We start from the raw sequence: 20,312 nt of genomic DNA on the forward strand, positions 1-20,312 counted from the left end.
CTAGTATCTCCATGTTTACTAATGTGCTTCATATAAATCTGCAGATGATTAAATGACTTTTTTTTTTTTTAGCAAAGAGACAAAGCTATTGTTTGGACATGGTGTGTATGCACATATAAATATTATATACACACATGCACACATACAAGATGGAAAGGAGTTAGTGCTGTGAGGACAAGGTTAGCTTTCAGAGCTGATGATGAAAACCAACAGACATAGATTATTATACATTGGAGTGATGACTCTTCTAACAAGGGCAGAAATCAGGAGTAATTCCATTAAGTCAACAAGGTTATACCACCTTCAGATTGGTGTAAGTGAAAGGGTAGGAGGCCCTACAACTTTTGGCGGCCTTGTTTTGTGACAAAGCGTATCCTTCACATCTGAGTAATGCACTCTCCCTCATGATGGAGTGCTTCAGAGAAAAATGCAGGGGGGTTATAAGAACAGCCCTTTACCTGAAGTCATACGTATTTGCAGACAGTGAAAACCCTGGTCAGATCCCCAAATTCACTTTCAATATATTAACATCTTGATGCAGGAATTAATTTGTATCTTTTTTGACTAGACGATCCCCTAAAGAAACATCCCAGGAAAAACCACCTACGTACGACCTTGTGCTATTTTACAGAGCACAGACTCCAAATAGCTAGTAAAGATACCCAGATGGTGTTTGGCCTATGTATTTTAGTCAGATGGTTTATTTTCCCTTTGGTAGGTTTGTAATGCTCAAGAAAACATTTTGCCCATCTATCTGCATTTCAGTAGAATACAAACTGACTAATAGGTAAATAATCCGTGTGAAAGTAAATAGCCTTAAAGTAAACTGCCTTCACATTCCATTGATCAGCTCAGTCAGCAAACTTTTCTATATTGTCACTAATGTTCTAAATATTTTGGAGAGAAACATGCCAGAAGTATAGAGTATTTCCATTTCTGTCTCACATAAGGTCATTATGAACTCCTCCTTGAATTGATATTGATCCTTCAGCTTGCAGAAATATTCCTCCAATTTATTTTACTTTTGTTGCCGTAGGAATTGCTACGGAAGGTACAAGGAAGAAAATGAGCTGATGCAGAATGGGATCTACACATAAAAATACGTGAAGCATCTGCGGCGATAGGCTGACACAGCAGATGCTCTTTAACCATTTCAGGTTCCTTACTATCCAGGGCTGCCACCACTTGGGCATTTCTGTGGCAGCAGCCCCCAGCTTTGCCCGGTCGTAAAAAACAGCAAACGGCCTTCTACCGTGGAAATGTCAAAGACCAGCAAGTATTTCATCCTGAAGACACCATTAGAACATATTTTGTCTCTCTTCTCAAAAACAATCTTAACCTTTGGGACCCGCTCAAGTTCAGGATTGTGCTTCAGCCCTTCCTGGACACTCCTTTACATGAAGGCTGCTGAGAGGGGTGAAGGACCAGCAGCATGCCAAAACCTGTTCACTAGGGAGAAAACAGGGGCTGAATGTGGGGGAAGGGAGGAAAGCGATGAGAAGGACAGGACATGGCAGAGGGTTCAGCCAGCTCAGCCCACCCAAACCGGGAAAATGTCATCAAAGGAGCGGCCAGAAGCCACTTGCAGAAGGGCTGAGGCGCCTCCAGTTAACACTACCTGGCCAAGGTCTCACCAAATTCAACAGGCGCCCTCCCAAGAGCAATGCCAAAGACAGCTGCTGCTAAGGAGAGATGTGGGTAACAATCCGGCTCTGTTTTCCTCTCCTTACAGCTGCTGTGATAGGGGTGAAGCTTTCTGCTTCTGCTGCCCCAAAGCTGAATTGAGCCCTGGAGCGAACCCACGTCAGCATGTGTGTGTGCGTGCGCACGTGTGGAACCTGCATTTTCACACCATCTCAGTTTCTGCCTGCTTCTCACTTTGGTTAACATTTGAAAAATCCATTTCCCAGAGTGACTTTTTAAAGAGAACGATTTAAAGCTGGAAGCCAAAGGGACCATCTACAAATTTGCTTGCTTTTGGTTTTGCTACTGGGTAAAAAGAGTGAAAAAGCCACTCTAGTGGGTAGCTTTCATTTTACCAGCTGCAAAAAAAATATCTGTTAGGAGTATGGTTAGGAGAAACAGTTTACAAGAGTTGGTTTATCAAAACTTGCCTGAGCCTTTCAAATGAGCACAGCTCAACGGCAGATATGAAAGCCAATGTCTAAGACAGAAATTGGGTCAGCGATCTGCAATAGCGTACTTGCCAGTGTGATCAGCGTGAACCTACAGCTAATGGGGACATCAGAATCTCCCAAACATGAGGATGGTGGAATGACCGGGGTGAAGAAGCAGCCTGTGGAGGTTTGGGGAAGCAGAAAGACCGGGTCATAACAAGGACCATAGACTGTAATTGCTGTTGAAAAGAAAAAGAAAAAGAAAAGAAAAAAAAAAGAAAACAAAAGCAGGTGATGTATTTAAGTCTTACTTTCTATATCCTTAATGAAAGGCACTGTTTTTAAAATGGTACTTTTATGCTTAAAACATAAAGTTTTAGATAGACAAAATGTTTGCCAGGAATTCATCTTAAATTAGATTTTGGTTTATTTGCTCTGTTTTTAGCATGTTCTATCTAAATATATATATATATCTTAAAAGAAAAATAAAGGAAAGTAATAATCAAGAGTCATAAATTTCCAGCAATATCACAAAATCCCTCATTAGCTTTCTGAACGCTAAATGTCTCCATTGATTTAACAAAACGGACAAGGTCTGTACAATTTTTGAGAAGACAAACATGACCTAGTAACAGATTGGTATCTCTCTTCTTGGGGCTTTTCAGTGCATTTATTTAACGGTTTTGAATGTACATTACTTAACAGAAACATTAAATGCCAGTGCTTTGCAACAGTTTTGTTACTGTCTCTTTAAAGTAAACAAACAAAAAATACATTCAAAAAGCAAGGCTATTTTGTTCATGTGATGGCAGAGGCTTTGGGCAGCTGCAACATGCACTGCTCCTGCTCAGAGACATTACCCAACATCAGTCAGCTGTCACCAAAAGAGTTGCACGGAAAGCATTAAAGGATAAAAAGAAAGGTGGGGCAGTGGGGGAGAACTGAGCAAAATGCCACACATGCCAGCTAGTCTTTCCAGAAGGAAGACACCAGAATATGTATATTTGGGGGAGGAAAGCGGCGGGGGGGGGGGGGGGGGCTGTAAAGACCACTAACATAGAGAAAAACTTGACTTCAGGGGAAAAAACAGCAGCTCTCTGAAACTTGTTTAGCAGGTTCGCATTCCTAATGTAATCTGACTTTTGTGTTGGTATTGGTTTTTGCCCTATTTCTTACTTTGCTTTCCAAGAGAAATGTAACAAAACTGAGGTAGAAATAATGGTGGGCACACTCCAGCCTGGAAGATTTCTAATGGATGCTAAATGAAGATTGCATTAAGGACAATGGAGCCGTACGTACATAACAAAAACGCAACTTTACAGTTTGGGAAGGGAAATAAATGTACTTTGAGGGTTCAGTTTTGCTTTGTTATTTGTACTGTTTGTTTGGTCACAGTCCACTGCGTTGCTATAAACAGCTCTGCAACCCATAGCTCTGCCAGCGACCTATACTGATCCCACTCCCTACAGCTTCACCAAAATAACCTCAAAACTATGACTGGAGCTGCGCAACAAAGGCCAGCAGTCACAGCTTAAGGTAATTTGCCTCTCGGAGTCCTACCAAATCTTACGTTTGACTGTTTCAGATGCTAACGTAAACCAATTAAGTGGCTCTTTTTCATCTATGCACCTTCTAAAGACTGTATCACATAATTATCAAGGAGCAATATGCTGAAAACTTTTACAGTTTACCAACAAGAAAAATCACTCTGCTCTGGTTTGATCTGACAAATTGGCAAAAGAACCATTTCTGAACTCTGGGAAATCTTTCTGTTTCTATTTTTAAAACTGTAAAGCTTCAGTCATATCACACTTTAGTTTTTTCCTGGATACATTCAAAGTAATTTTCCTTGCCATTTTCCAATTGTTGAGGTAAACATACATATTTAATATAAAGTAACATTGAAGCCTAGCCTATAACTCTCAGCAGTACATAGTGCTTTCAACACATTCCTTTGAGGTACTGTACAAATCACAATCACTTTCCTGAGTTTTTGCAGACAGAACATTAAAAGAAATGAACTGCAGAAATTAAGGTCCAGATTACCATTACCCTGTTTTACCTGTTCTTAGTTTAACACCGCAGAACAGACAGGATTGAGGAATACTGTTGCTCTTAGAATAGCAAAAATCTGGTTCTCTGTCACAACACAACCGTTCATCTCTTTAGTCCAATAATGTTTGAAGTTAAAGCTCTTTATATTAGCACATGCCACCAATGTAATTGTGAGGCAAACAAAAAATAAAGCACCACTTCAGGCACTTGACAGCAACTAAATCTCAAGAACAGCAGAATGGAATCAACACACAGGGTTCATGTCCTTCTGAAATCAACCCACTTGCACCTTGCTCCTTGGTGAGTATTGTCTAGCTTGAACAGAACTGAGCATCAACATGCGCTTTCTGTCATGTGTGGCTTTTTCAGATCAGCAGCTCTTGTTTGATGCACTTTTCCTTCAAGTCTACCCTGGCTCTTTAGAGGCAAGGTAAATTGTAGTCTTCCCAGTACCCTTTGCAATTTTAACACTACTGAAAAGGGTTCTCTACCCTATGTAGCAGGTTCTGTGTGTGCCAACATTCATTACTTTTTTTTTTTTTTTAAAGTAGTATCACTGACTGCAACCAAACATTTTGTTCCATTCAACATATGTATCAAGCTCTTTTTGAGATATGCTAGGCTGTATCTTGCAGAAAGCGTTTTCAAAGTCTTGATATGTAACTGGCCTCAACTGGCTGGGCATAATGGCTGAAAGGTCTGTGGCTGGCATGGCGTGGAGTGGGCCCACCACGGCTTCCTGACACAAGTGAGCCACATCTAGTCCAGAAAAGCCTTCTGTGCGCTGGACAAGCAGTGCAACCTCCTTGTCATTGAGACAGTAATTGTGCTGTGAGAGCAGTTGTACTATTATCTGGTGTCTCGCTGTGCTGTCAGGAAGTGGGATTAAAAGTCGTTTCATGAAGTACCTTCGAAGAGATTCATCAATTTCTTCCGGTTTACTCGTGGCGCAAATTACTACTATTTGGTCCTCAGCAGAAGTCAGTACAGTGTCCAGCTGCATAAGGAACTCGGTTCTCATCCGACTTACTGGACTGTGTTCTTCACTCACTTGAGAGGAAAGGAGCATATCAATGTCACTAACAAAAATCACCGAGGGTTGGCGACACCTTGCCACGAGAAAGGAGGCGTGGACAATTTTTTCTCCTTCCCCTAGCCACTTTGTGACAAGGCCAGAGCCAGTGATTTTGAAAAACGTGGCCCCCAGCTGACTAGCTATACATCTGCCCATTAACGTTTTGCCTGTTCCCCGAGGTCCAAATAAAAGGATGCTCCGAGGTAGAGCAGTCAGTCCATTGAACGCATCTGACCTCAATACTGGCCATAAAACCTCCTCCTTAATGACGGCCTTTACTAGATCTAGGCCAGCAATGTCGCTCCAGTCCACGGGAGGTCCTTGGTTGATAATCTCATTGGTAACAAGGTCAATGAGGTGTGTGTCAGTATTCTTCAGTTGCTCGTCCACAGAGTGGTTGGATGAGGTAGCTGCACGAAGTCCCGGGCCTTGCATTGGGTGAGGGAGGAGCTGCCTGTGCTCGTCACCGTGCTCATTCATTACTGGGGAGGTATACTTCCCAAACGAGTCACTTGATCTCGAACCCAGTGAGTTTTTAGCAGTACTATAGGATGGGGGTGTTAGAGCCCTACCGGACTGGCTGCTGAATTTCCTTTGCTGTTCAGAGGACATTAGCTGCTTTGTTGGCTTAAATGCTAAGGATGATGTTTCAGCACTTCTGTCAAAACCATTCCCCCTGTTTGCATTTGAAATGCTGTTGTCGGGCATTCGATACATGGGACTCTGTGTAGATCTCTGTTGGCCATAGCTGTAATTTCCATAAGTGGAGTCCATTTCTCCTTGCCCTGCCATGTAGAAAGCTTTCCTTTTGAGAGAGCTGGCTGAACTGTTTGTCAGGGCAGACGGCGCAATGGGCGTCAGACCGTGGCCCTGGTAGGAGTAGCTGGGGACGGTGGTGGGGGGCAGAGGGGTCGGAGCAGGGATTCCTGAAGGCAGGTACGCCGAGGGTGGCGGGGCACCCCCAGGGCTGTACCCGGGGCCAACAGCGGTTTGAGGAGGATAAGTGGCGGAAGGGTAGCTGTAACTGGAGAGGTTAGAGGTCCCGTTGTAGCCGGGGACGAGGGTTGGTGGCGGCGGCGGTGGGGGGGGCTGTAAAAGTCCCGAGCTATGCAGGGGGGATGGATGAGGGGATGGAAGTGCAGGTGCTGGCTGGCCGCTGTAACTGGTATGCAAGTACGAGCCATTGTATCCTGCGGCATATTCCTGAGATGGGAGCCCTGAATGAAGACTGGGAACGGTGTGACTTCCGCAGGTGCTGCTGGAGTAACTGGGTTCAGCCAGGTTACTGGCCACCCCAGGAGAGCTCCCGATGCTGGCCGAGACATCTGCGGGAGGGAGGGCTGCACTTACCCCAGCTTTGCTGGCACTGATAACGTCTGGGACGCAGTTCATGGGATACACGCTCTCCGAGTTCAGCGACGGCTGCCAGGGCTCGCTTTCATTCTTGCGCCCGTTCACCAGCCCCGAGGGAGCTTCAGAGTAATTGCTGAGAATGGGCCGCTCGGCTGGGCCTTCCAAAATACCGGAGTATTTTTCTGCATACTTTTTCAGAAGATTGGAGGCGGTCAGAGCCGAGATGTCGTCATTGGCCCAGGCGTACTGGTAGGTGCGCTGCAGGTGCCCCCGGTAGGCTTCCACCTTGTGGGCAGGGGACCGGGTGGTTGAAGTGATATCAAAGTGCTGTTCTGGCCACTGGGCATGCTCCGGCGTCCACTGCATCTTCAAGCCTAGGTAGGGTGGGAGGAAAAAACAAAGTTAGCAACAAGCTCGGCCTTTTTCAGGTGCTTTTAAATGAGTTCTCAAATGTACTGTCTGTGAACTTCTTAAGCTGTCTGAAACGCTGGACTTAACACCACAAATCCTTAAGGAAAGAAAATGCAATGCCCTTAACAAAGCAGTATAAGCTGCTTGGTTTATTGTAGGCACATACACACGGAGCCACGGTTTTTTGCCAATTCAGTAGGGGGTTCCTTGTTAGTTCAAAAAAATATGGGTAATGCCAGATTTCTCAAAATAATTAAATAAGACTCAGTACATTTTAAATACTCTGAGCGCTGATTTATTGTTAACATACAAGGCATCCAACTGCTCTGTCCTCTCTCATCACTGTTTCAGTTTTATATTTTAACCAATATAAAAATATGAGACACAGCTGACAGATCACATCTAGGATACCTCTCTTATTTGGTACTGAACACCTAGTTAGCACAGTATAATGCACCCTGCGCAGAACAATATGACACAGACATAGCAGGTCATTCCATAATCCAACTCTCATCTAAAGTGGTCCACGACAGTTTCAAATCTGCTTCGTGGAGTGCAGCAAAGCAATCTCCCAGGCAGCGCTCCGTCGCTTTCATCACACAAAGCCTACAACTCGGTATGAATTACAACTGGCTCCTTTCTGCCTCTCAGTTCTGTTGTTGAGGCTCTGGAAAAAAAAACAAGCATGACTTGTCTGTCGGTCTCTTGCTTGCTCGCTCTTCCCCTCCACCCCCGCCTCACAGCCTCCAGGGTACAAAGAAAGAGGGTTAAAAAAAAAAGAAAAAAAAAGAAAAAAAAAAGATGAAGAAAATGAAAAAGCAATGAAGCCAAGTCCCTAAAAGTTCTGTGGCTTCCACAGCTGGCTATCAAAAAAACCCCAAACCATCAATTAAAAAAAAGCAAGCAAATGTCATTTTAAAGCAATTAATCTTTTAAATAACGTGATGTGAATTATGCCCCCTCCTCGTAATCCACCGCGTGCAGTAAGAGCAATTTACAAGCGTTAAGATAACCCCCTCCAACTCATACCTATGCATGGTAGACACATTGCTGATTTTTGTACAGCTGTATCAAATAGACCTCCTTAATCTCTCTCGTATTACCAAAAGTGATTTTTGCAAACAGTCTTGTGCCCTCTGGCACAGATTCCCTGATACGGAGGAGGCCTAGTCGAAATGAAGCATCTGTGGCACTAGCTCCCCTCTGAATTACTGCAGTCTATTTTGACAGCTTCTACCCCCTCCTGTTTTTCTCCCCAACCCCTTTAGCTCTTCATTGCCTGACTCTGGCATCTGACATGGCCAGCTTAGCCTCACTGAGCTAAACCTAACACAGCACACAGTTTGGTAACAGAATGGCATGTTTATTCCCTTCTGACTCCCTCTTCCTTGTTTGCAAAACCACTGCACCAGACACTGGAAGTTAATTAGCAGGATGATGCTGTGCTAATTGTGTTAATTTACAAGGTTTTAGTCAAAGAGAATCATGCCAGGGCTGGCACTGCTGTCATGCTTCCGACTTAATGATTAAGAAATACTGAAAACAAGGTGGGAAGGATTGCAGTAATTACACAATAAATGAATAAAGCAACAGATTCATTTGCAATTATATTTTATTGCAGTTGCACTCATTTGCATTTGGATTCGTCATTTTTATTTTTGGATTCATGTATTTGCAAATCACCAAATCATTTAAATTTAGCCTGAAAACTGCAAAGTACCTCTAATTGAGCCTTATATTTTATCAGTACAAGTACTGCAAATCTCAGTACACGTGAGCATGTCATTGATTACTTGTGGATTTTTTTTTTCCTGAGCGTTCTCTTTCTCTCTCATTTTTCAAACACTTTGACAACTTGAGAAAAAAGTCTGTTAACAATTATACAGTTATCCTATAAAAGTTAATTCAGAGAAGTGCTTTTGACAAATGCAGCTTTGAGACTGAGTTTTTGGCAGATTTATTTCTTTCATTTAGCATTAATATAATCTTTTTTGCTAATTGTTTCTGATGTTTCAACCACTGTCTTTCAGAGGGAGTAAATATATCATGAAATTGGGTGAAATTATAGAAAGCATGCTCATATGAAAAAAATGCAATTTTAATGAGAAACTATCAGAAGCTTTTCAGAAATCATACTTTGTTAAATTCAGCCGGAAATCTGAAGAGCAAGTCACCAAGAGCCAATTGCAAGTAATCAGTATCTAAAATTCTTCCAGTGTCATGAGATTTACTTCAAGCTTTTTTAAAAGAAAAGAATATTAATCTTCCTGTAATGCAGAACTGCCTAACAGACATACAAGTTTATTACCCCTATTAAAAAAAAAAAAAAAAAAAAGCCAAACAAAACAAACAGAGAAACAAAATTTAGCCCTGTTCTACGATATTGGGCTTATTAGGTTACCAAAACACTGAAAGCTTCTATTACAGAGATGTAGCAGAACTTGAGTAGATTGATGTTTCACTAGGTACTAATGAACAGATACCATGAGAAAGACTCTTTGCCAAGAATACACTAAAGCAGCAGTGAAAATTTTGAGAAAGAAGGTAAAATAGGAATGGATGGAGCAGAGAATCTGGCTGGGCTGGTACCTGCACTGTAGTTAATGAATATGTTTTTGGCACATTGTCTTTAATGGCTTGTAAAAGGAAGACTATTCAATTTAAAGAGATGAAAGAGTACACTAGGTCAGAGCACAACAATATATACCATACACCATCCACTTAGCAAGCTTTTCATAATATCTTTCACAAATACTTTAAAAATGTCATCAATTGGTATTTTTTATTTAGAATGGATCATATGCTTTTAAAATAAAATAATTCTATTTCGAGTCACAGTGGGGAGATGTATTTAGGTGGTGTAAAAATTCAATTCTTTGAATTTTATTTGTATAGATTAATTTATTTTCCTTATTATGAGGCTGAAAAGAATGTCAGAAAATCTGAATTATCCATTATAAGAGGAGAGGGGAAATCACATCATCAGCATTCTTTATTTGGAATAATTGCTAGATAGACCAGTAGTTTCACATTGTCATGGTATCTTTGGATATGCTCGCTGCACAATAATTGAAAGTTTATTTATTGATGCATATTAAATACCAATGCATTTAACAAAGGCTGTAAAGGCAGGATTAGGCTTTGATTAGATAAGCTTAAGAGAACAGGACTTATTCTCATCCCATGAAACATGAGCATTTATTCCAGCACATTGCAATCATTAGTGTTATTTGGAAGCATAGGTTAATAGTTAACCATAAGCATATTTTTTGCATTAGTAAGCAGTGAAGAAATCTGTATTTACATGGAGTCCACTGGAATGGTCTGGACTGGGGGACACAAAGAACCATTTTCTCAATTTGATATTAATCAAAAAAGCAGCAAACTTTTGCTAGATTTTACTCCGTTTGTTAATAGTTCAATAATTGTTTGACAAAGGTCAAATGTCTGATTTCGGAGAAGAAAAAAGAATAAATTGTAGTTTCTTTTAATTATGCAAACATTCCCCCCCCCCCCCCCCCCAATTGCTTAATGTTTGCAGCCACTTCCTCTCCATATTTTATATTGTATTTTATTAGGTGCTGTTTGCTTGAGCTGATACACCTTCCTGCATTTCTTTTGTTAGGAATTCAAATGCTGATATAAACATCTAAAATCAGGTAAATAAGGGCATAGGGCACGCATATTTAGAGGTTTGTTTGGTTTTTTTTTTTCATGTAATTTAAACTCTGACATAAACCACGGTCCTGCAGATAGTGTATCTACTTAACAACTTACTGAAAATCCAGAAGCACTGCAAGGCTGAATGTATTTTTTAAAAAAAATCTTTGCTAACTTAGGAATCCTCTGAGCTACCGACATTTTTGAACTGTGTAAACTGTGCTGGTATGGGCTGTAAAAGGCAAAAGGAAAGGATTCTGTTATTTAAGTACAGGTATGTACTTATCAGAGAATTGCTTTTAAGATAAATTTAATACATTATATAGGAGAGGCAGTGTAGGCTTTTTTAGCAGTATCTATTTTTCCTTGTCCTGACAGCCCTGCTATACATCCCTCCTCCATAATTTTTCCATCTGGATCTATCTGAATTACATTTAAAGTAATTAGAGTCAACAATTTCATTATTCAGTTACTTTGAACCAAGTGTTTGACCATTTTTTTCCCTTCTAATTTTGTGCACTTAGCCCGAAAATGTAAAATCTAATACATAATACTTCATCAGTTTCACATACAATAATTCCATATGGCAGAAATCCACTTACATATTCAGATTTATGAATTAAACAAAACAAAAAAAGAAAAAATGCCGGAGTTAGGAAAAAATAACATTGTAATCTGAACGCAAAAAGGACCAAGCAATGTTCTACACATCCTGGATGTCCAGCAGGGCCCAATCCTGCTGGGAGCTCAAATGAGTTTGTGCACACAAAGAACCCTCCTCCGCTGGTGCCCTCAGTATCACGTCAAACTGCTCAGCCCCTTCCAGGATTATATCTGTTACAGAAGATAAAAAAATAAATAACTAGTCTTCCTTTCAATTTAAATAGAAGGGTTTCTGTTGAAAACAGGCACGGAAAAGTCCAGAAATACTAGCTAGGACCACACTGGGTGAAAATACAACCAAGGATTTATGGTGTCCCACAGACAAATCCAAACAATGACAATCACCTTCCAACTAACCAACTTGGTTAGCAACGATGTGCTTTAGACAAAGGACACTGGGACTTCAATAAACCTCTCATCTATTCACATCTCTAATAAAATAATCAAGCTAAAATTAAATCATAAGCAGCTGTGGTTTTCTGAAGATACCGGCAGAGGTTGCATTGCACTTCCAGAGATGCTGGGGAACAAAACCTAAATGACACAGAGCTACTGTGCACAGGGAGCTAGAGACAGGGCAGCACACCAACCTTCCCAACCAGCTACCAGTTTCAGTTTGGAGCATGGGCCTCCAACCACTCCTTCAACATACCTGAGGCAAAAGAAGATAATTCTTCTCCTGTTGTGGTCTCTCTACTCCTGCCCTGCTCGTCCCTGCAGTGCCTTAGGTCCTATCTAGCACAGGTCTGCAGGTTCCTTTGTAAACATCAGTAGCTCGAGCAGGTTCTTAACTTTAGGCATATGGTTAAATATGATCTAAGCAACTGCTTAATGTGCTGTTGAAAAGGGGTAGACTATACCAGGGGCAAACAAGTAAATGAGATACTTCTGATAACTGTCCGTAACAGACTTGTAGGAGCACACTGTTGCAAGGTAGGAAACAGCTCCAAAACCACAGCTCTGAGTACCACCGGCCGCCTTCTTCCCTCTAGACTTGCAAGTGGATGTGAACTTCATCACTCTGGATTGCTTACGCATTTAGCCAAAGACTCCAAAAGCTGTCCCTGCCCACTGAACTGCTACTCTCACTCCTGTCTCCAATTATTCAAGACATTGAGGATTTACACAACGGACCATAATGATTTTAGCCAAGGGATTGCTTCTTGTGGACATGCAGATATCAGCTCTGCCAAAACAGCTATCAACTTGAATAGGCACTTCACTGGGAACGTGCCAGGACTCCTCAAACCTCATACTTCAGTGAGAGCCAAAGGTGTTAGTACCTTGAGGATCAGGCCCTAAATCCACATTTTAAAATCCTTCTTAAACATGGGACAGAGCTGAATAAATGAGTCATGCCATAACCACTGTTTGAGACGTAGGACACACAGCTCCCTGGGTTTGTACTAAATCTGATAGCATTTTGTAAGACTGTATACTGTCATATGTCACATAATAATAAAAATTAATTCAAGATAAAACATTTCTTTTACACTCCATTTTTTATTAATAAGCATAATTTCAGCTGTTTGAAGATAGCGCAACTGATCTCTCTTAATTGGAAACAGGAGGGATTTTGAAGAGTGGATTGAGCTAATTATGTTTTTCAGGGGAAAAAAAAAAAGGGGGAAAGAAAATGATTCCCACATTTATTTTCTAATTACTCAGTGAAGACCTCTGCTCCAGTCCATGAGGAACTCCTTTGACGTCTAAGGACTCGGTGGGAGGATGAGCCTCCAACTGAGCTGCCCAGCTGCATGGGCCCAACTTCGGAAGCCTTTTTTTTCAGTAAGTGGCAGCCACAAACTCATGAAAACAGGCCTGGAAAGTGCTCTCAGCATTTTCTTGGTAGGGGTCTGTTCTTCCTCTTATTATATACAGTGTATGCATGCCATGCGCATCAGTGTGAGCAAGCTGTTGGCAGGGTATTTACAATACGATTGCCATCTAGCAGGGATAGTGAAAAGATTTCAATCTTTAAAACAAAACACTTAAATCATGAGTAATACTGATGATCACATATATGTCAACAGCACTTAAAGATAAAAGTAGTAAGAAAAACACAACATGTTTTAGGAGAGCCTGGACCGGTTAAAAATGAGATTCCAGACATGGAATCTCAAACTAATACATCCCAATTATCTAATTTCAATACTGTCAAATGATTATTCCTTTTAAATCACTTTCACACCTCACAACAGCAAACTGCAATACATTTACAGCAGATGAGTTCCTCCAAGCCCCCTCCCTCCCTGCCATTTACATAAAGCAGCGCCTTTGATAGTCACAAAGACATTTCTGGCTAAACAGCCTTTAGCAGATCCATCAGCTTCAAAGGCCTTAAGAAACCGAAATAAGGAGAAATAATAGCCAAGCAAGCAAAGGGAAACTAGGGCCAGAGATGACACTATCATACTTTGCCAGCAGACACCGGTTGGATCCGTAGGCCAAGAAAACAGCAGCCCACAGATGTGGATGACAGGGACTGTAGCTATCAGTTAGGCACTCCACCGGACCGCCCAGGATGCTGCCCACCTCCGAGGTACCGGTTTCTCTGCTGCAGCAGTCCTTCAGCACAAAAACATTCGCAGTTCAGGGCTCCATCCTTGCAGCGTAATCACATTGATACACTATCATTGTGTACCGTGAGGAAAATCATTTATGCACGTATGTATCAGAACCCTTCTATGTAGAGAATTGGTCATATTTGTGATTAATCGTAGTTCATCTTTAAAATATTTTACTATATCAGTCTGCCCTCACTGTACTCATTTGCTCATAACACTTTTCTAAACCAACTAGAAAACACACTAATGAAGGCAGTAATTGCAATGAGTTTTCTTTTAACCTATTATAATGCTTCCTCTTCCCAGGCTTTACATTTTTAAGCTGTTTCTGTCAAGTACCGCCAAGCAGTACCATGCCTTTAAAGAACCTAGCATATTTTTCAATGCCAAACGGGTAAGACCATAATAATTTCTGAGAGAATACTCAGATGAACAGTAAGTCTAAACAACAGTAAGCATTACTTATAAAAAAAATTTAAAAATCACTTTTTGTAGTCCACTGAATACACACTTATAGCTATAATGTATTTTTAAAAGATTTAATATACCACCTAGCCTGCAATTTATGCCTGTATAAACCTGAGAATCAATATAACTACTGCAGGATAACTGTTGTGATTCTGAGAATTGAAATATTCACATGGTAAAATACAGTCATAAATGAATATGGAGTTTGGCCACTTGGCACAAGTATTTATGCATATTTGCAAATGCAAAATAGTTTAGACCTGGAGCATGATTGTGCTCCCACTGAAGTGCTTACTTCATGTCTCCAATAAACCCAACCAAAGCTTTTAGAAGAGCAGCAATATGCATACTCTCTTTCTAAGCAACAAAATAGCAGAAGTAGCCTTTGCCTGGGTTCCCCTTCCAGAAGTGGAGTTTGAGGCACATTTACCTTGAAAGAGCATAACACAAATCCTTAAAAGCAGAGCAGATAAAATACACTCACTGCTTTATCGTGTTTCTCACATAATCAACTGCAGCAGGTGAAACACAGAACCCTGAACTTGTTTTTTAGCAAGTAAGTGAGAGGAAAAAGGAATGAATTTTCAGCACTAGGGAGCCTCATAGACAACATTCAGATCCTGACCTAAACTCTTCCAGGAAAAAAAATTAATACCCAAAAATTATAATTTTCAAATTTTGGATTCTCTTTTTTTTTCCATTACTGTTGCTAATCATGATTCAGTAAATTGTTTCCTTTTACAGGAATTTTTTTCTTTCGCACTTAGAATTATTGCTTTGGTTCCTCACTGTAAATAAAGCATTTTTAAAACCTTTTTTTCATGTATCTTAAATCCATTAAGACAATTTCCTTCTTAAGCTCACTTCCTTTTGCCAAATGAAGATCATCAGGACATACCACACGTGTCCACAGGGACAGCAGAGCTAATGAATATGTATGTTTTATGTCACAACAGAGCACTCCCCTTGTTCTGCAGTATCGACCTTCTCTTATGTGAGTAAATAACAGGTGAGCACTTGTGCATGAGGATAAATGGGGTTAAAACTGCCATAAAGGGACATACTTTATTTGAACAAGGTGGACGCACAATAAATAAAGATTTAAGTGATGCCGAATTATTTTTTATATCATGTTGTTCCAAAATGTTAGAAAATAATCTTGCTCTAAAACACAAGACCAAGTTACATAGCAAGAGTTATTTAAAATGTATTTCCTTTTAATTATCAGCAGCAGCACTCTGTATAAATCCCACTACATTATATTTTTTATATATTTTTCAGTCATCATACTTTAAAAAAAAAAAGTATGTATTTCATAGCTTTATGTATAGCAAGAGAAGGTTAATGCCAGGGATTTATCTAACCAGCCCTATTCGCCTTACAAATACGAAGGCAAAGATCAATTTCAGTAAGTTTCAAATAACTGTAGTCAGGTTTGACCCATTACACTCACTAACAAGAGTGAAAAAGCAAATTTATATGGGCCAATAACACAACGCTCCAGCCTGTAACCGGGAATACTGCTTTCCTTTTAAAGCACTCACTCCAAAACCTACCAACATAGAAAAGGTATGAACAGTTGCTTTACTGAGATTAGAGTACATCTGCTAATTAGCTCAATGAGAACAAATACTGATTAAATGTATATATAGAAGTAATCTGATACTCAAGAAAAAAAAGCCTTCTTAAGATGACTCCACAGTGTACCAAGCTTTCACAAAATTTGTTTATGTTATTTATGCATTTCGCTTTTTGGCAATCTGCACATTAATTTTTAATGAAATAGTAAAGAGATGTGGCATCTCGCACTTCGATAAAAATATTCTATAGCCAAGACTGGGTGACACAGTGCATTAATTCAGTGTCCTTCACTCCTGGGACCTGCGTATAATTTAGTCCAGCCTGAAGAAAATAACTTTGATCTGAAGGCTGTGGAAAAAGCTACATATGAAATGAGTTTTGGTGGGTTTAGTGTTGTTTCTTATATACAAGACAACATATGAAGATAAACTGCTTTAGAATGCTCCTGATGTGGCCCAGGATTAAGAGCAGGGAGCTCTTAGCAGAGCTCATCCACTCTCTCCCTTTTCCCCGTCATACCAGGCACACACCACACACATTTCTCTCTACTATAAGCATCAGAGCGGCTAGCGCTGGCATACACTGTCTTTCCAAAGAGCATATCCCGCATAAAAGGATTGTATTATCAACCCATATACTTATTTGGTCTCTCCATTCAAACAAACAAACAAACAAACGTCTATATTTGAACATGAGAGATGACATTGTAAGAAGGGGTGATGTTATCAGAGGGAACCTGAGATTTCCTCCCCAAGGTAGGGAACACCTCAGTTAAGTCATCAGAACTGTACTAATCACGCTCTTAGGGAAAACGGAGCTCCAGCACGGCTCCTTTCCGGGCTTAGCTGCGTGAGCAGCTGACCCTTCCTTTCCTTCCTGCTCCCCCCAAAGCAGAGAAACAAGATTAAAAGCAGAAGCATAACCAAAGAACTGACATCCCAGAAACACAAAGCTGAGCTAAATCTTTTCCCCACTTAAAACTTTCGATTATTGTATTCCACAAATTCCAAAGATTCTTTCTTGTGCATTCAATAAAATTTATCTGAATTAACTACTGAAAAATGGAATATAGCCAATTTTTTGCATGCTCTTGGTTTGGGACTTACAGTATTGTTTCCCGAGTGTCTGAAAGGAACTATATAGATTGTTCAGTTAGCTTGACAAATTATCTGGGGGATGGGGGGAGGAGGAACAGGGAATTTTCTATAGACAAACATAGAAATCTCTCTCTTTCTCTGTGCATATACATTTATATATTTTACACACACAGAGGCACCAGAGAGAGAATGTCTTAACTGAGAAGTTTAACTCTGTGTATGCTGGTATTTTTGCCATATTCCTGGAGAGAGTGGGAAAGAAAAGAAACTAACTCCTCATGTTATATGTTGGTTCTCCTTTCTCAAAAGGAGCCAAGTTCATCCTGCAACAGGAAAAGTTGAGCCATGTCCTGAAACACACGGTGTGTCATGGAGAAGGTGCACAAGCCTTTCAAGGGACAGAAAAGAATAACGCGCTGGCTCTAAAAACAGAAAGAAATGATAGAGCCCAGCTGATAAAATGTCACATTCCTTTGCAGCTATCACACAAATTCAGACTTTTCTGTAAACAACCTTCAAGAGACAACAAATATCTAAACCATGTGATGATCATATCAATAACTAGCTGAGCACTGTTGATAGCTTAAATAACAATAAACTGTGTTATTTTTCCTGTAATTTTGTCCATAGTGTTATTGCATATGTAGTCACCTAATGATGAAATAGTTTTAAAATTTGCTTCAGGGTACGGAAGTCAAGCTCCACTGATTAGCATCTCAAAGCACACTATAGGCACACATTTGTATAGCTGAATAATAGCACTTGTGTTTGTATGATGTTCTAAAAAACAAAAAAAATGCACAATTTTACTTGATGTTTGATGATGCACACTGATGAAAGTCCTTTCTCTCACAAAATATACAATATATCACAGCTAACTGCAAGAATTTCAAAGACAAGGTAGAAAGGTAACATCACAAAAAAAAAAAAAAAAAAAACAACAAAAAGGGGTTTTGGTGTCCATACAAGATGCCTAGACCCTGAGGTTCATGGGCTTGATTCTCCTGTCACTTCTCTGGTTTGAAGTCACAAGAACTACTGAAGTTTACAATTTATTGTGAAGGAGATAAATGTGCCCCACTTTTTACTTTATGATTTTCTTTTTAGGCAACAATTATTCAACAGTTAATTACACAAACAATATTTTGTTCACCAGCATTTGGGTTTTGTGCCACATGTTTAATAAAAACTCATCACAGAAAATATTTCATTAAAAGCCAGACAGAGGGCTCTGATATTTGCTGCACTAGCTCAGTTTCTGATTTATTTCCTATGTCTAATAAGGTGGCTTTCAAACTTTATTGAATGTGAACCTTCCTAAGATTTGCTGTAAACTGACTGGACAGAAGTCTGATTTCAGCCACAGTCTGAGACCGCAGTCCAACATACCACCTTCAGCAGCACCTCATCTTCCGTGTGTGTCCCCCTTTTGTTGTTTCTCCAGTCCTAATTTATGACAAGGTTTTAGTTATAAAACTCTCCATTCAAATTTGTGTTAAATAATATTATAAAAGGGCATCCACATGAATTTAGTATTAAAAACACTATCAGCAGGAACATTAGGATTTTACTAAATATTCAGCAACTATCAGCTTAAACTCTTTTTTCTGTTAACACTTTTCATTCAGAACGTGTAAGATACAGGAATGACTTAAAAGAAAGCTTAACATTAATACAGTTAAACACACTTACCATCAAAAATTAAGTTCATAAACTAACAAATATTCACTGAAATATTTGATACTAGTAATATAAATTTATTAAGATTTGTTTGTACTTTGGAAAAATTTTTTAGAAGTTAAAAAAAACAAAACAGGTTCAATTATGAGGTACTGTGAAAGCTGTGAGTTTCATGATTGCAAAAACACATTTAGATTTACAGATAACAATTGAAAGGTGCATTACACTAATCAGAGGAATGCATAACCTCTGCAAAGCAGATAGGAGTGAATAATTTTAATTTTCTCTCCTCTTATGGCTTTATATTCTTAAGCAATGGAAGAAGAGGAAACCTAAATATGACCCTATTTAGATATATTAACTGAAAAGCCTTTGTAGAATTTTTAAGCAAACAGGATTGTGCTTCCAAAGCTGCCCATCTAGTTTTCCAGTGTGTTAAATTGGACGGCTACTTGGACAGCTCTCTATTCATTACTGAACTGTGGAAAGGAAACACAGAGGTGGCATTTTCCTTTTGAACCATCTAATGCCTCGTAGCCAGATTCCAAAGCAGCAAGGAGAGATTTCTTTTTTTTTTTTTTCCTAGACAAGCTGTCGTAATTGAAATGAAGTCTAATCAGACTCATTACTGTTTTCAGCAATTTGCACCACCAAAGATGCTTATTAGGTAACAGTGTTTAATAAACCGCTCTTTAGAAAACTACCAGTAATGAGCTCTTAACAGCCAATCTTTAGCGTGAATGTAATGTGAAAAGTGTTCCTAGCGCTGAATAGATTTTCACATTTAGTAGTGTCATAATTAAGCTCAAGGAATTGGTAGCTGTGATGATAGATTTACTGCAATATAGACTTTTTTCTCCCCTGAAAATGTATTTGAAAATACTTGGGGTTCAATAATATTTCCAGAGCAAATTTTAAAACTACTTAAAAGACTGTGCTAGACTGGATTAGCTCTGTAAATGGTACTTAATCAGAGAGTATTTGGGGAATGCAGAGAGTACTGTAAGTTGGGTATCATCTACCAAGCATACATAAAGTTAATTCCACCTAGCTTTGTTTGACTGCTTTTCCATTAATTAACAATTTCCAGTCTTTAATATACAAATAATAAATGTTGTTGTCACCAGCTGAATGATAATGAACAAAAATGGCCAATAAAAAGAGATACTTGAAGAAATACTTGTCAGTTCTTCTTCCACAGTAACAGCTGAAAATGCTTGAGAAAAAAATAGATCAAATTGGTTGGTTTCAAAATAACGTTATGGATGTATAATATAAGTATATATTTAGGCATATACACAAGTATACAACTAACGCTGTTTTTCCTGCACATACCATCAACCCCTAGTACCTACTTAGCACCAAAAAACCAAAGTTCCTAATGTAAAGAACACCACAGCTCTGAAAATATAACGTTGTGACATATATTATTCATAAAACACAGCCATCAGCAAGAAATAAGTTTTCATCAATAGAAAGTTCAATTTAACTAGACATACACCTCGCTGCACTAGTCATATCAATACTACTACCTAACAAATGCTGAAAGAGGCAAAAAAGAAAATAAATTGCATGTATAAGCTCT

General features: G+C 39.5%; 1 protein-coding gene across 3 annotated transcripts in view; it reads right to left on the reverse strand.

Moving 5' to 3' along the window:
• Positions 1–20,312, reverse strand: part of FIGN (fidgetin, microtubule severing factor) — a 104,658-nt gene that overhangs the window by 2,722 nt on the left and 81,624 nt on the right. For all 3 annotated transcript variants that reach the window (XM_069781256.1, XM_069781255.1, XM_069781257.1), the window contains one exon: positions 1–6,974. This exon is cut by the window's left edge and continues 2,722 nt beyond it. In XM_069781256.1, the coding sequence (XP_069637357.1) occupies positions 4,726–6,966 (2,241 nt within the window). In that variant the 5' untranslated portion in view covers positions 6,967–6,974 and the 3' untranslated portion in view covers positions 1–4,725. The remainder of the gene's footprint in view (positions 6,975–20,312) is intronic.

This window comes from Haliaeetus albicilla, chromosome 4 (genome assembly GCF_947461875.1).
Source record: "Haliaeetus albicilla chromosome 4, bHalAlb1.1, whole genome shotgun sequence".
NCBI lineage: Eukaryota > Metazoa > Chordata > Aves > Accipitriformes > Accipitridae > Haliaeetus > Haliaeetus albicilla.